This window comes from Brachycentrus maculatus, unplaced genomic scaffold (assembly GCF_059751285.1).
Source record: "Brachycentrus maculatus isolate JH-2025_06_01 unplaced genomic scaffold, ASM5975128v1 h1tg000987l, whole genome shotgun sequence".
Taxonomy (NCBI): domain Eukaryota; kingdom Metazoa; phylum Arthropoda; class Insecta; order Trichoptera; family Brachycentridae; genus Brachycentrus; species Brachycentrus maculatus.
This window is the reverse complement of record NW_028281705.1, coordinates 148898-164950: the sequence shown is the minus strand read 5'-3', so window position 1 is coordinate 164950 and position 16053 is coordinate 148898. Positions and strand designations below refer to the sequence as shown.

The 16053-nt window shown below is 40.9% G+C and overlaps 1 protein-coding gene across 1 annotated transcript in view; it reads left to right on the top strand.

Annotated features, from left to right (window-relative positions):
- Positions 1–105: 105 nt before the first annotated feature.
- The window catches only part of Dhc64C (dynein heavy chain, cytoplasmic), a 115042-nt gene continuing 99094 nt past the window's right edge, over positions 106–16053 (top strand). The window contains exons 1-9 of the mRNA XM_088275781.1: positions 106–443; positions 2667–2922; positions 3390–3645; positions 5544–5657; positions 8106–8278; positions 9189–9309; positions 10900–11021; positions 11262–11403; positions 13464–13571. Of these exons, the coding sequence (XP_088131907.1) occupies positions 206–443; positions 2667–2922; positions 3390–3645; positions 5544–5657; positions 8106–8278; positions 9189–9309; positions 10900–11021; positions 11262–11403; positions 13464–13571 (1530 nt within the window). The 5' untranslated portion in view covers positions 106–205. The remainder of the gene's footprint in view (positions 444–2666; positions 2923–3389; positions 3646–5543; positions 5658–8105; positions 8279–9188; positions 9310–10899; positions 11022–11261; positions 11404–13463; positions 13572–16053) is intronic.

Below are 16053 nucleotides of genomic sequence, written 5' to 3'. Positions count from 1 at the left end.
AGTACTTTATATGCTTATCGTTATTTTACATGCCCAACCCTAAAAAATAGGGTATTTTCCACACTAGCATCACCAAATCAGACATCCGTCATCAGTCGACAAAAACTGTGATTTGACGTCTGTCGCACACTAGAGATTCATCGAATCTTCAATCACCGCAAAACTAACTGCCTTTTTCTTTAAATTTTGACTTTATCTAAACACCATGGGCGACTCGCTCGACTCGGAGCCCGCCCCGGAGGCCGAGCCCGCGGCGGTCGTGGAGTTTTCGGACTTCGCCGGCTACCTGCGCCGCGCGGCGACCGTGCTGCTGCCCGAGGATGACCGCGTCCCGCCGGCGCTGGACGCGGCGCTGGAGGACAAGCACAACCAGGAGTGCATCCGCAAGTTCCTGTCGGATCCGACCGTCAGCTGCCTGTACATCCAGCGGTCTTCGTCCAAGGGTAACGGCCATGTTTATTGTCGCGATGTGAATATCGCCGATTGCGCAGTCTGGATTTGAATATCGTCGAACGCCCCGGGTGAATATCGCCGATTTCGCTGTCTATATCGTCGATTTCGCAGTCCGAATATGGATGATGCGTCAGACATACGAAATTAAATAATTTTACAGATGGCGCTACTTAATTTGCATAATTATGTGTCGGGTTGTGGTCCCGTGGTTAGTGTCGCGGACTCTCGAGTCAGAGTTTCTCGGTTCGAACCCACTCTACCGCAATTTGATACCTATTTCAAATAATGAGCCGCTTAGGCTCACAGAAATAGTAAGAAATTTAAATATTTGTGTAAATAATAATTAAAAAATATAAAATCCTTTGGGATTTTTTTCAGGGCAATATTAAGCTAGTAAGGAGGAGTGTTCGCGCAGGAACAATGCTGACCTTATTTTTCTGTATAAAATTTTAAATAACTATGTAGATTGCCCAGAACTTTTATCACTCATCAATTTTAGAGTCCCGGGAGCACAGACCAGATACAAAAACTTATTTAAAATCCTTAAAATGCGCACCAAGTCCTACCAAAATTCATTTTTAAATGGAGCCTGCCATATCGCTCACTCCTTTCAAGAACGTCATAAATCAAAAATCGACAATTTTCAGTTGAGCATGTTTTTGGAATGCCCAGAAAATGTACTATATCCCAGAAAAGGCGACATATTTTTAACTTAATATTTACCCGCTACAGGGCAGAAAGTGTTGTTTTTGCATTTTGAAGAAAAGTTATTGTTTAATTATTTCTTTAAATATACTAAATATGTTTCAAATGGAGAAAAACCTTCAAGTTTTACCTAAAAAGATCTGTTGCACAGTAAAAAGTTCAATAAGTGGCTTGATATTTATTTTTAATAGATTGTATTATATTTTTAAACTTTAAAAACGTTCTCCTGAAAAATCAAGTTTTTCAATTTATGACGTTCTTGAAAGGAGTGAGCGATATGTGCACTGAAATGCCTAATGAAATAGGCATCTATAATGTTTCTTTTAATACGTTTAAAAGTAATATTGTAGATGACTATTTGACCAACATTTTGAGTGTGTCCAAATACTTGTTCACAAAATCTGGATTATCTCCAATTACAGGAGTTATATTCATATTATTTTTTGACATCTCATCAAAGATGAAGAAGAATATGGAAGTCTGAGCATTTACGGGGCTGACGACCGTCATAGGCTGGTTTAAGTGATCACTTTACACACGTGTAACATGTTTCTCATGTGTGTGAATGTAATCCAGGATTCGGATCTCACATACTAATATAAGAGTTTCCGCTTAGTAAAAAAGCTTCTTTACATCTCACCAATAGATGTCTCTAGTGAAGTTCTATTGATTCAAGAACAAGGTTTCTAAATTGTTTCATATATATAGAACTTCCGAGAATTTGAGTAGTGTGGTTGTCAATAATGGGTAGAATTGGTGAATGTTACACAGTGTAAAGCGATCACTTAAACCAGCCTATGACGGTTGTCAGCCCCGTAAATGCCCAGACTTCCATATTCTTCTTCATCTATTTGACCAGTTGATAAAGAAATGTTCCATATAGTTATACTTTTATGACAGTTTATTTAAATTGTTTTATTTTTAGATTACTTGGGTGCAAACCTATAATTGGAAATTTTATTTTTTTGTATTTTATCACATCATGTTATTTTCGCTGAAATATTCTGTTGGTTTTCCAATAATGTGTTGAGATGGTTTGGACATGTGGAGCGTATGAGTGAAGAAAGAACGGTTAAACAAATTTATGAGGCGAATGTAGTTGGAAACAGAAGCAGAGGACGACCGTGGAAAACTTGGCACAATCAGGTTTGTCAAATACTTGAAAGCGGCCGGGTCAGGAGTCGTAATAATCGTCGGGTATGTATGAGGAGATGCATGAATGTAGAAGAGGCAAAGAATGTTTGCAAAGACCGAGTGGTTTGGCGTTCGATTCTCTCTGCCTACCCCTGCGGGGAAGCGGCGTGATGGTTAGTTAGTTTTTTTTTTTTAGTTTTCCAACAAAAAAAAAAAAAAAAAAATATATACATAAATATATATATATATATATATATATATATATATATATATATATATATATATATATATATATATATATATATATATATATATATATATAGATATATATATGTATAATGAGTCATGTGTGATATTTGTATCGCCTCTGGCAGAGGACGAGCCGGAGGAGGAGGCGGGCGCGGCGCTGTACCACATCTCCAACGAGGTGCAGTTCCTCTCGGCGCGCATGTCGGCGCTGGCGTGCGTGAAGCGCGGCGCGGCCGTGGAGGCGGACAAGCCCGTGCACGCGCAGCTGCGGCTGCTGGCCTTCGGGGAGGGCTCGCCCTACGAGACGCTGCACGCGCTCGTCAGCAAGGCCATGGCGCCCTACTTCAAGAGCTACGTCAAGGAGAGCGGCCGCGCCGACAGGTACGCACTGCTCTTCTCTCGCAACGCTCCACCCACCGCGATATATGTGGTCGAGGGATCTTGCATCTCTTATGTCACAGCGACCATATTAGGTCTATTACAGCTCACTGCCAAGACCTACGTGAGTCATGTAACTCGCGACCTGTCTTGGTGGTAGGAGCTTCGCCTTCTCGGAGTCCAGTAGAGGTCCTCCGAGGATGTGACTTTGTTTGTGAGCGAGTGCGTCACAATTGTAAAGAATGTGGATTGGCGTTATTTAATTTAGTTACATTTTTAAGTACAACATAAGAAACTAACTAACGTGTGTTAACGAAAAAGGTAACACTGCTTTTATATGATGCAGTGCCCTATGCACCATTGGGGTGCGGATAAGAGTTTGAAGAAGAAGAAGAAGAATGTAAGAGACATTCAAGAGATGTCAAAAATAATATGAAATAAATAAAGATGTGTGTGTGTGTGTGTGGCAGGGACGGCGACAAGATGGCGCCCAGCGTGGAGAAGAAGATGGCGGAGCTGGAGATGGGGCTGCTGCACCTGCAGCAGAACATCGACATCCCCGAGATCTCGCTGCCCGTGCACGCCACCGTGGCCGCCGTGCTCAAGCGCTGCGCCGAGGAGGCCCGCAAGCCGCGCGTGGCCGACTTCGGCGAGCGCGCCGAGGACTCCAGCTTCCTCAACCAGCTGCAGAACGGCGTCAACCGCTGGATCAAGGAGATCCAGAAGGTGAGGCCTCTCTCTGCCCGCCAGGTGCTAGGTGCTAGGTGGGCCACTATCCCCCTGGCTAGGTGCTAGGTGTGCCACTCTCTCCCTGGCTAGATGCTAGGTGTGCCCATTCTGGCTTATTCCACTCTCTCCCTGGATCAAGGAGATGCAGAAGATGAGGCCTCTCTCTCTGTGCCTTCTAGATGCTAGGTGTGCCCATCCCGGCTCATCTTACTCTCCCGCACATCCGTATCTCGCAGATACAAGGAGATACAGAAGGTTAAAAAAAATAATATTTTTTTTAGATGGGATTTGCATTTATTATTACTAGAAGAGGGTTTGACAATTTTCACTAGTGACATCTATTGGTGAGACGAAGAAGCTTTTTTACTGAGCAGAAACTCTTGTATTAGTATGTGAGGTCCGAATCCCGGATTATAATCACATACATGAGTCACGCCAGAAAATGTCCTTTACTTCTTCTTTTTTTAGGCTTTGCGGCCTGTTTTTAAGATGGATTATCCTCCTGCGACGTCGATTCCCAGCTATCCACATCTCTTTGGTGGTCTGCCCGGGAGCCGTCTACCACGGGGTCGGCCGTACAGTGCGACGTGGGGAAGTCTGGATGGTTCCATTCTCCTCACGCGCGCGTACCATTGTCTCCTTTGTTGCCTTCCCCGCCTAACGACGCCTTCCATCTCGCATATTTCCCTGATCCTGGCGTTTCTTATTCTATCTCGAAGACTCTTGTCTGATATGCTTCTTAGAGTCTTCATTTCCGACACTAAGCGCGTTTTTTGTGGCAGCGGTGGCCGCTCCACTTTCGATTCCATACGTCACGACGGGTCGGACGCAAGTCCGCCTAGCTTCAAATGTAAATTTTAAAATGAAAAATAGTTTAACAACATTTTGAGTGTGTCCAAATACTCGTTCACAAAATCTGGATTATCTCCGATTGCTGGAGTTATTTTCATATTATTTTTTGACATCTCATCCATATTCCTCTTCATCTTTGATGAGGTGTCAAAAAATAATATGAAAATATCTCCTGTAATTTCAATAATGGGTAGAATCGGTGAATGTTACACGCGTGTTAAGTGGTCACTTGAACCAGCCTACGACGGCTGTCAGCCCCGTAAATGCCCCGACTTCCTTATCCTTCTTCATCTTTGATGAGGAAGACGATGCTCTACTTTCCTTGTTATGTCAATTCAATTTAATTCAATTCAATTCAATTCAATTCATTCAATAATTCAATAATAAATATATATATTACAAACTTACATTTAAGGCGTATACATTGAAAAAAACAAATTAAAAAGTAAGCAAGAAGACTCTTGATAAATGTGTAGAAGAATCCCGCTTCGGAAGATTCCTTCGGACACATGGAACAGATCAATATCCAATGTGATATTGTTCAACATAGCGTTAGCTCTTCCTACAGGCATAACCATCCGCAGGTTGGTCCTGTGCATAATAATAAAACCCTTATCCGCACCCCAATGGTGCATAGGGCACTGTGTCATATAAACGCAGTGTTATCTTGATCGTTTTTACACATGAAGGAAAGGTGATCAGCCCTCCGCTTCAGGCACCAGTCCATGGTAATATTGAATAGATATTACAGTGAAAAAGTCACTTATATTTATTTTACCCCCCTTGGGAATCGAACCCGGGACCTCCAGAACGGTAGCCGAGCGTGCTGACCATTACACAACGGAGGCGGACAAAGAATATGAATAGAATAAGAATATTCCTGTGTATAGGAATGTGAAAAAATCTATGCCGACGTTGTCTGAGGTAACTATCGGGAACATACAGACCGATGCTCCGGATAATTTCAGGATAATGTCCTTTACATTTTATTATTTCAGCTTGTGATTTGGACGGATAATTGAATTGTTTGCTTGATGCCGCAGGTGACGAAGTTGGACCGCGACCCTTCCAACGGCACGGCCCTGCAGGAGATCTCCTTCTGGCTGAACCTCGAGCGCGCCCTGCACCGGATCCAGGAGAAGCGGGAGAGTGTCGAGGTACGCGCCTCGCAATCTATTCCGGGTGTCAAAATCCAACTCTCGCATTTAACAATATATTATAAATACATATCGCTCGCTTTACCTTTTCTTAATAATTAACCGGATCCACGCGGCTCGCATAACCGTATGTGTTTTAACAATTCATGCCCCATACGCGGCTGACATAAGCGTATGTGTTTTTACATTGCTCCAAGTTTCCAACCTCAGTTCAACTTAGAGGGATTTTTTCATGGTGTGGAACTTTGGATAAAATAATACGTCAATCCTCGGCCTTATGACATCTGTTGAAATATCTGACTAATAATTTGTAACATCACAAGGATAAATAAAACAACAGATCCCTGATTTTTCTTGCGGTCGGTAATTAGTCCGCGCCATAATCATGCCCCATAATCATGCGCCATATCTGTCCCACTCTGACGCTACGCATCGCCAGCGGGTAAGAGTGACACACGATGCGCGCTTTGATTTATTTATGTTACGATCTAATTTGTTTATATTACGATATATTTCAAGAATAATGTGACACACGTGTATTATAGAGTACCAAAAAGGCACAATGAATCCCATTGAACGTTTTTGTTTAGGAAAATAAATCGTTTCTTAACTAAATACATGATAAAAGTAATCATTTAAAAAACGGCGAAATACGGCCGCGTACGGGCGTCTCTCAGGAACAAAGTTAACGCGGTTAAAAGGTTAATATTGTATGTTAAAAAATAAACTTTTTCTTATAATAATATATGTTAAACCCTTATCCGCACCCCAATGGTGCATAGGGCACTGCGTCATATAAACACAGTGTTATCTTGATCGTTTTTGCACGAAGGAAAGGTGATCAGCCCTCCGCTTCAGGTACCAGTCCAGGGTAATATTGAGTAAATATATCAGTGAAAAAATCACTTTTATTTATTTTACCCCCCTTGGGAATCGAACCCGGGACCTACAGAACGGTAGCCGAGCGCGCTGACCATTACACTACGGGGGCGGACAAAATCTAATCTAATAATGGATAAATATTTTATTGTTTCTTATTGAAATGGTTTATTTTAAGCTCATCAATATATTATCAGTACATATTGTCCGCCTCCGTGGTGTAATGGTCAGTGTGTATAGCTATCGTGCTGGACGTCCCGGGTTCGATTCTCAAGGGAGGTTGAAAATAAATATTAGTGATTTTACACTTATATTCATTTAATATTACCCCGGACTGGTTCCTGCAGCGCAAGAGTGATCACCTTGCCTTCGTGTAAGTAATGATTAAGATAACACTGCGTCAATTCGACGTGGTGCCCTATGCACCATTGGGTGCGGATAAGGGTTATAAGTAAGTAAAAACATATCGCTCACTCCTTTCAAGAACGTCATAAATCAAAAATTGACAATTTTCTGTTGTTTTCGGAATGCCCAGAAAATGTACTATATCCCAGCAAAAGAGGCATATTTTAAACTTAATATTTACCCGCTACAGGGCAGAAAGTGTTGCATTTTGAAGAAAAGGTATTGTTTAATTATTTTTTTTAAATATACTTAATATTTTTCAAATGGAGAAAAAACCTACAGGTTTTACCTAAAAATATCTGTTGCACAATAAAAAGTTCAAAAAGTGGCTTTATATTTATTTTTAATGTATTGTGTTATATTTTTAAACGTTAAAAACGTTCTCCTGAAAAATCAAGTTTTTTGATTTATGACGTTCTTGAAAGGAGTGAGCGATATATAAAAATATATAATATTAACACAAAAGCGTGGCCTGTGTGCGGGCATACATTATATTTTAGGTTATAGTAAAGGGCACTGGCAAGAATACAATAGGTATCAGAAATAAAATGAGATTAAAAGTGCTAATATAAATTATAAATATCTGATTTTAACAGAAAACAAAATTCGTTTGAAAATGCCATAACTAGGCGGAAAAATCGTCACAATATTCATTTTTATGTGTTTTTTAAACATATACAAAAATGGACTTAACATAGACTCAAAAATTTGTGGTTGATTTATATATTAATACATAAATTAAAAGGGAGTTCTGCAAATTAAACGCCAAATTTAAAAATAAATATTTTACTATATTGACCGATTCGACACTGTAATTACCCTTGGCAATCCCTCCTCTACACTTGTTCTACCTCCACACCGATTCGACACTGTAATCACCCCTGGCAATCCCTCCTCTACACTTGTTCTACCTCCACACGGATTTGACACTGTAATCACCCCTGGCAATCTTTCCTCTACACTTGTTCTACCTGTACACGGATTCGACACTGTAATCACCCCTGGCAATCCCTCCTCTACACTTGTTCTACCTCTACACCGATTCGACACTGTAATCACCCCTGGCAATCTTTCTTCTACACTCGTTCTACCTCCACACCGATTGGACACTGTAATCACCCCTGGAAATCCTCTGCACTTGTGCAATGCTCGTCGTGTCGGCAGGTGGCCCTGACGCTGGAGATCCTGAAGTACGGGAAGCGCTTCCACGCGACGGTCTCCTTCGACACGGACACGGGGCTCAAGCAGGCGCTCGCCCTCGTGTCCGACTACAACCCGCTCATGAAGGACTTCCCCATCAACGACCTGCTGAGCGCCACCGAGCTGGACAGGATCCGGTGAGTGGGGGGAGACCCCTCTCCGTACACACTTACTCACTTTACTTATAACCCTTATCCGCACCCCATGGTGCATAGGGCACTGCATCGAATTGACGCATTGCTATCTTGATCATTACTTACACAAAGGCAAGGTGATCACTCTTGCGCTTCAGGAACCAGTCCAGGGTAATATTAAATAAATATTACAGTGTAAAATTGCTAATATTTATTTTCACCCCCCCTGGGAATCGAACCCGGAACCTCCAGCACGGTAGATAAACACACTGACCATTACACCACGGAGGCGGACACTACTTCTTCCATACGCACTACTTCTTAACTAATACCTCAAATTTCCTAAGTAGATTCTTCTTCTTCTTTTTCTTTCCATGTTCGCTCCCTAGGTGGAGCATATGGCCGACAATCTTTTTCATTTGTGCATCTCCTCATTCCCCATCTCACATGTTAAAACTATTACCCAAGTACCTAGAATTGTATGGCTAAATAAGCATTTAATCTTCACATTTGTTTGAAAATGCCATAACTAGGCAAAACACAAAAATTTGGTAGACTAAAAAAATCAGTGTATGATTTCAAAATTAAAATTAAAATTGAATATCTGGGCTAATGTGTAACCATTGGAGTGGGAATAAGGGTTTTATATTTATTTGATTTTTTTTTTATATTTGTTCAATATTACCCTGGACTGGTACCTGAAGCGGAGGGCTGATCACCTTTCCTTCGTGTATTAACGATCAAGATAACTCTGTATTTATATAATGCAGTGCCCTATGCACCATTGGGGTGCGGATTGGTGAACGGTTTGAATTGAATTGAAAATACCTACTCTCCTGCTTTGTGCGGTTTGCTTGTACGGCTGATTCCGCAAGTCGTGCTGGCTCCGGCTGAACGTGTCTCTCGGTTGCAGGTCGGCCGTCCAGCAGATATTCTCGCACCTGCGCAAGATCCGCTCCACCAAGTACCCCATCCAGCGCGGGCTGCGCCTCGTGGAGGCCATCTCGCGGGACCTCAGCCAGCAGCTCCTCAAGGTCAGTCATCGGCTCTTCATTTATCAAGAAATGTATTCAGCTATGTTGAGATATCAACAATTATGTTTAGACACTAATGTATGGATGCGAAACATGGAACTGGCAAAGGAAGGATGAAAGCAGAGTTAACGCTGTGGAAATGCGCTCCCTCAGACGAATGTGTGGAAAATCATTGTATGACAGAATTAAAAACGAAGATATAAGAAAGGAATGTAAGGCTGAACGAGGAAAAATTTAAAAGATTAGGAAGAGTTCTTTACGGTGATATGGACATGTGGAGCGAATGGATAATGAGAGAATGACCAAGAAAGTATATGTGGCGAATGTGAGAGGGAAAACAGAACGAGGACGACCGAAAAAGACTTGGCACGATCAGATCAATCGGAACCTAAAATCTGGCGGTGTCAAAAGTCTGCGCGATCGGAGGGCATGTATGACTAGATGTATGGATGTGAGGGAGGCGAGGAGTGTATGTCAGGACAGAAGAGTGTGGGGTTCCATCCTCTCTGCCTACCCCTGCGGGAAACGGCGTGATGGTAGTAGTAGTAGTAGTAGTATGTTTAGCTGTGTTGAAATATCAAATATTTTTAGATATTTATGTATAAATTTGAAATCAAACGCAGATTTTTTGAGTTTAATAAGTTGTATTTTATTAACAATTGTCGCAATATGAATTTTTTATGTGTTTTTGTTAATAAAATACAACTTAGTAGACTCGAAAAATCTGTGTTTGATTTGAAATTAATACATGAATTAAAATGGAGTTCTACAAATTAAACGCCGAATCAATAAATAAATGTTTAGATATGTTGAGATATAAGAATTATTTTCAGCTATGTTGAGATATCAACAAATCTATTCATCTATGTTGAAATATCAACTAATATGTTCAGAAAAGTTGAAATATTTAAAAAATATGTTCAGCTGTGATGAGATACCAAAAATAGGGTTTAGCTTTGTTGAAATATCAACAAATGTGTTAAGCTATATGTAATGAGGTATCAAAAAATATGTTTAGCTATGTTGAGATATCAATAAATATGTTGAGCTATATTGAAATATCAACAAAAAATATGTTCAGCTATGTCGAGATATATACAAATGTGTTAAGCTATGTTGAGATATCAATAAATTTGTTCAGCTATGTTGAGATATCAATAAATTTGTTCAGCTATGTTGAGATATCAATAAATATCTTCAGCTATGTTAAGATATCAACAAATGTGTTAAGCTATGTTGAGATATCAATAAATATGTTCAGCTATATTTAATATCAACAAAAAATATGTTCAGCTATGTTGAAATATAAAAAAAAATGTTCAGCTATGTTGAGATATAAAAAAATTTATGCGACCCGACGGATTCTCCAGTTCTTTGGACACGTTGCGCGTGGCCTCGAGGATAGCCTGGAACGACTAGTTGTGATCAGCAAATTAAGGCAGCAGCAGGCACCTCGGTGGTTGGAGCGCTACGTGCAGCGCAGTCAAGAGATAACTGGAGAAGAGTCATTGCTTCTGCAAGGGTCACAACCCTCAACAATGAGGAATAAGACGGAGAAGAAGGTTACTATGCAATTCTTGTGGTTGGCAGGTCCTGGGCACTCGCCGCCTGATGCACATCCCGTTTGAGGACTTCGAGAGGGTCATGGGGCAGTGCTTCGAGGTCTTCTCCTGCTGGGACGACGAGTTTGAAAAGCTGCAAGGCCTTCTGAGGTACGACTGCCGTAACCGACCCATAATTCGGTGTATTTTGCCCACCGTGATAAACGTTGTCATCATTCCTTCTCGTAGCGTATGTGTTTGAATACAAACCGAAATATTTTTATCTACGGGTGATATCGACGTGCCCTACGTAAAGTGCTCTAACTACATTAATTAAGTAAAACATTAATTAAAAATGAAATATTTGGTAATAAAGTTTGATGGTTTATTCCGGGATGGCTCGTCCTCCAGGGACATCGTGAAGAAAAAGCGGGACGAGCACATCAAGATGGTGTGGCGGGTGGCGCCGTCGCACAAGAAGCTGCAGGGCCGGATGGAGCACATGCGCCGCTTCCGGCGCCAGCACGAGCAGCTGCGCACCGTCATGCTGAGGGTGAGAGAGGCCTTAACATGAATTTTTTATTATGCCAGCGATATACGGCTGACTAAGTAAGTGCGATATCGCACCCACCACTTAGTCAAGCTGGAGTAAAGAGTTATTATGTCATTTTTACTTATTAATTTCTTTACAAAAATGTTAACACATTAGTTACGGCAATGTTTCGATAAAACTGTATCTTGAGGCGGGCGACATTAGACAGCTGTCCGGAAATATAAAATATGTCAGTGAACTTCATATTTTGAACTTGAGGTTGAACTCGAAAACAATACAAAAACGGTTAAATGGTCTCTAACGTCTCAAAATAAAATCATGTTAGTCCACAAATCACAAAAGTAAAAAAACATGTTAAAATCACTAATAAAATATTAGAAAATAACAACACAGTTTAACAACCGCCGAAAACTCTAAATCTGCCAATAAAAAATGATTTACGGGCTTTCCCCACACGCGTTTATTGCTTTGTAAGTACCAACTGCCGACTTAAGTAAAGGACAATGATCTTTGTATTTTATTTGTCTGTATCCATTGTTTAAAGTTAATTTGTAACATTTCCTTCAAAACAGATCACGACCATTAGCCATGTTTTGAACCAGTAAATATCAGTATTATTTTGTTATATTACAACGACATCTATCCACTACACAACAAAAGCAAAAAGGCCGAGAGATTAGAAGTTTATGACGTGTTTTTTGTATACTCTAAATTGAAGGTAGCCGAAATGCACAAAAATGTGCACCCCGCCACCACACAAGGTTTCTGAAACGCACAAATATGTGCACACCGTACACAATGTGTTAATAAAATTAGTATATAACCACTCACCGTTGCTTAACCAATGTCGAATCAAACAATGGGCTATAAGTCAAATTGATTTGGTTGTTAATAAGAGGAATATTATTTTAAAGTGCTTTCCTAATATAAAAAAATCTTTATATTATTCAGTTTTAACCCTTTTATTATTCGTGTTTAATATTTTTACTCCCGTGTCTTTTTGAAGACGTGATTTGATTCTATGAGGTGATTGGCTAGTTCGGAGAAGTTGTTATTGATTGACATCGTATGTGCGGTGAGTGGCTACATACACTAGTTTTATTAACCTTTTAGTAAAAAAATAAATAAGTAATAATAACTTCCGCCTCCGCAGTGTGATGGTCAGCACGCTCGGCTACCGTTCTGGAGGTCCCGGGTTCGATTCCCAAGGGGGGTAAAATAAATATAATAATAATAATAAAACCCTTATCCGCACCCCAGTGGTGCATAGGGCACTGCGTCATATAAACGCAGTGTTATCTTGATCGTTTACACATGAAGGAAAGGTGATCAGCCCTCCGCTTCAGGTACCAGTCCAGGATTTACATATATGTGTATTTAAATATACGCAATTTTTTCACTGGCATATTTATTCAATATTACCCTGGACTGGCACCTGAAGCGGAGGGCTGATCACCTTTCCTTCGTGTGTAAACGATCAAGATAGCACTGCGTTTATATGACGCAGTGCCCTATGCACCATTGGGGTCCGGATAAGGGTTTTTATTATTAATGATAACTTCACTTGTCTCTCTATGACGAACTGTCAATGCAGTCATGCAGTGAAGGGTTAAATTAGATACTCCTTCCGTCTGACAAAGATCCGTCAGGAAGGCAAGGGAAACAGGTTGCGGGGAAGGTGGTCATGTTCCCGGAGGAGGGGATTGTCCGGAGTTGTGCTGACGACGCTGGCTTGTGTCCATACACTAATGAATACGCTAATAGAGAAACAAAAAGTCTTAAACATAAAATAATAATAAAATAACAGATAGTAAGCACTGGTCAATACACGTCTCCTTCGCACACTGTCAGCGAGCAGCGAGAGAGAGTGAAACACAACGTTTACATTTATCCATTATAACATGGAGAAGAAATGCTGAGAAAGTACACACTTCAAGGTGGATAACGATATATTAAATAAATCTGTACTTTCAAAAGCATCGGCTAACATGTGAAGCCGCGGAATGGGAGAGAACGTGGCATAGTTTGCGTTATGTACAAATACTGGGTTGTGTGCGCAGGTGCTGCGGCCCCGCGCCATGGTGCCCGTGACGCAGAGCGTCCCCGGAGCCGAGGTGGTGCAAGCCACGATCCCCATGGACGCCGCAGACGCCAACGCCATCTCCGAGGTAATCACTCCACCCAAATAACTAATTTTTATTTTATTTTCGAATTTTAGCCTAGTATTGACCTCTTAATCCCCCATTCATTGTTTTCCCGCATTCGTAGTTTATTTTAATAGATCCCTTTAAAAACGATAGGTAGAGGTTTCACTGTATAACACTGATTTACTTATCAGTTATTGCAAATAAAAACCTATCAGCGGAAGCTAAACTGGCAGTGCACAACGGAGTCCTGGTTCCAGCTCTAATGTATGGAAGTGAAATATGCAGTTGGCTTAAGAAGGATGAAAGTATTTTCATTAATTGATTCGGCAGTCACTTTGTGGTAAAATCTATCCATTTTTAATTAATGTTTTAACTAACTAACTAACCACCACGCCGCTTCACCGCAGGGGTAGGCAGAGAGAATCGAACGCCACACCACTCTGTCTTTGCAAACATTCTTTGCCTCTTCTACATTCATGCATCTCCTCATACATACCCGACGATTATTACGACTCCTGACCGCTTTCAAGTAATTGACATACCTGATTGAGCCAAGTTTTCCTCGGTCGTCCTCTGCTTCTTTTTCCAACTACATTCGCCCCATAAATTTGTTTAACCGTTCTTTCTTCACTCATACGCTCCACATGTCCAAACCATCTCAACACACCTTTCTTAATTTTATCCATAATGCTTATCTCAGCCTTGCATTCTTTCCTTATTTCATCATTCGAACATCTATCAAACATCGTTTTGCCACACATTCGTCTGAGGGATCGCATTTCGACTGCATTCAGTCTGCTTTCATCCTTCTTTTGCCAACTCCATGCTTCTATTCCATACATAAGGGTTGGAACCAGAACTCCATTGTGTACTGCCAGTTTAGCTTCCGCTGATAGATTTTTATTTGCTAAAACTGATTTTAGTGCACCATTCACTCTGTTCCCAGCATTCACTCTCCTTTCTATGTCTTTATCAATCTTTCTTTCTTTCTTAGGTTAGGTTAATGTTTTACTTAGTAAATACCACTATTTCTTATCAGATCAAATAAAAAATAAAAATTAAATGAATAAATACAAATAAGAAACAGCCACTACCCCCTCTTCAACCTTCAACGTCCCAAGGACCCAACTCTAAACTTTAGAATTACCTTCACATACGGTGTTTGAAAATGATGCGGAATGCATCGAAACACGTGTCACAGTAGATTTTAAGAAATAGTGGTATTTACTGAGTAAAACATTAATTAAAAATGGATGAAAGTAGACTGAATGCAGTCGAAATGCGATCTCTCAGAAGAATGTGCGACAAAACGATGTTTGATAGATGTTCGAATAGTGAAATATGGAAGGAATGCAAAGTTGAGACAAGCATTATCGATAAAATTAAGAAAGGTGTGCTGAGATGGTTCGGACACGTGGAACGAATCAGTGAGGAAAGAACGGTAAAACAAATTTATGAGGCGAATGTAATTGGGAAAAGGAGTAGAGGAAGGCCGAGAAAAACGTGGCACGATCAGGTATGCCAAATACTTGAAAGTGGTCAGGTTAGGAGTCGTAACAATAGGCGGGTATGTATGAGGAAGTGCATGAACGTGGAAGAGGCGAAGAATGTTTGCAAGGACAGAGTGGTGTGGCGTTCTATTGTCTCTGCCTACCCCTGCGGGGAACCGGCGTGATAGTTAGTTAGTTAGTAAGAGAAGAGAAAGAGAAAAGAACGCCTTTTGCAAACATTCTTCGCCTCCCCCATATTCTTTTTTTTTTAGTTTTTGTTTTTTAAAAGACAAATATTTGTGTTTTTATTATTTAAACATCTTCTTCTATTGGTGTAGGCCTTGTGGTCTGTTTTTAAGAGAGATTAGCCTCCTGCGACGTCGATTCCCAGCTATCGGCCCATCTCTTAGGTGCTCTGCCCGGGAGTCGTCTGCCGTGGGGTCGGCCGTACAGTGCGATGTGGGCGAGTCTGGATGGTTCCATTCTCCTCACACGCGCGTACCATTGTCTCCTTCGTTGCCTTCCCCGCCTAACGACATCTTCCGTCTCGCATATTCCCTGATCCTGGCGTTTCTTATTCTATCTCGAAGACTCTTGCCCGATATGCTCCCCGGAGTCTTCGTTTCTGGCACTCTAAGCGCGCTTTTTGTGCCAACGGTGTTTGCTCTGCGGACACAAGTCATGAGAATCTTGATTTTTACTCAAATATTTCAATTTCATACTATTTCTGTGAGCCTCAGCGGATTATATTAGAAATAGGTATCAAATTGTGGTAGAGTGGGTTCCAACCGAGAAACCACGGGACCACAACCCGACACATTCATGCTACTCCTTCTCATGCATCTTCTTCTTCATCCCTTGTCTGCGCCTCAATGGTGCATAGGGCACTGCATCATAATTATTTATTTATTGAACGGCTAAAGCCTTTAACATAATACATATATACAGTATCTAATATAAAAGTATACTAACAGAGAAACAAAAAGTCTTCAACATAAAATAATAATAAAATA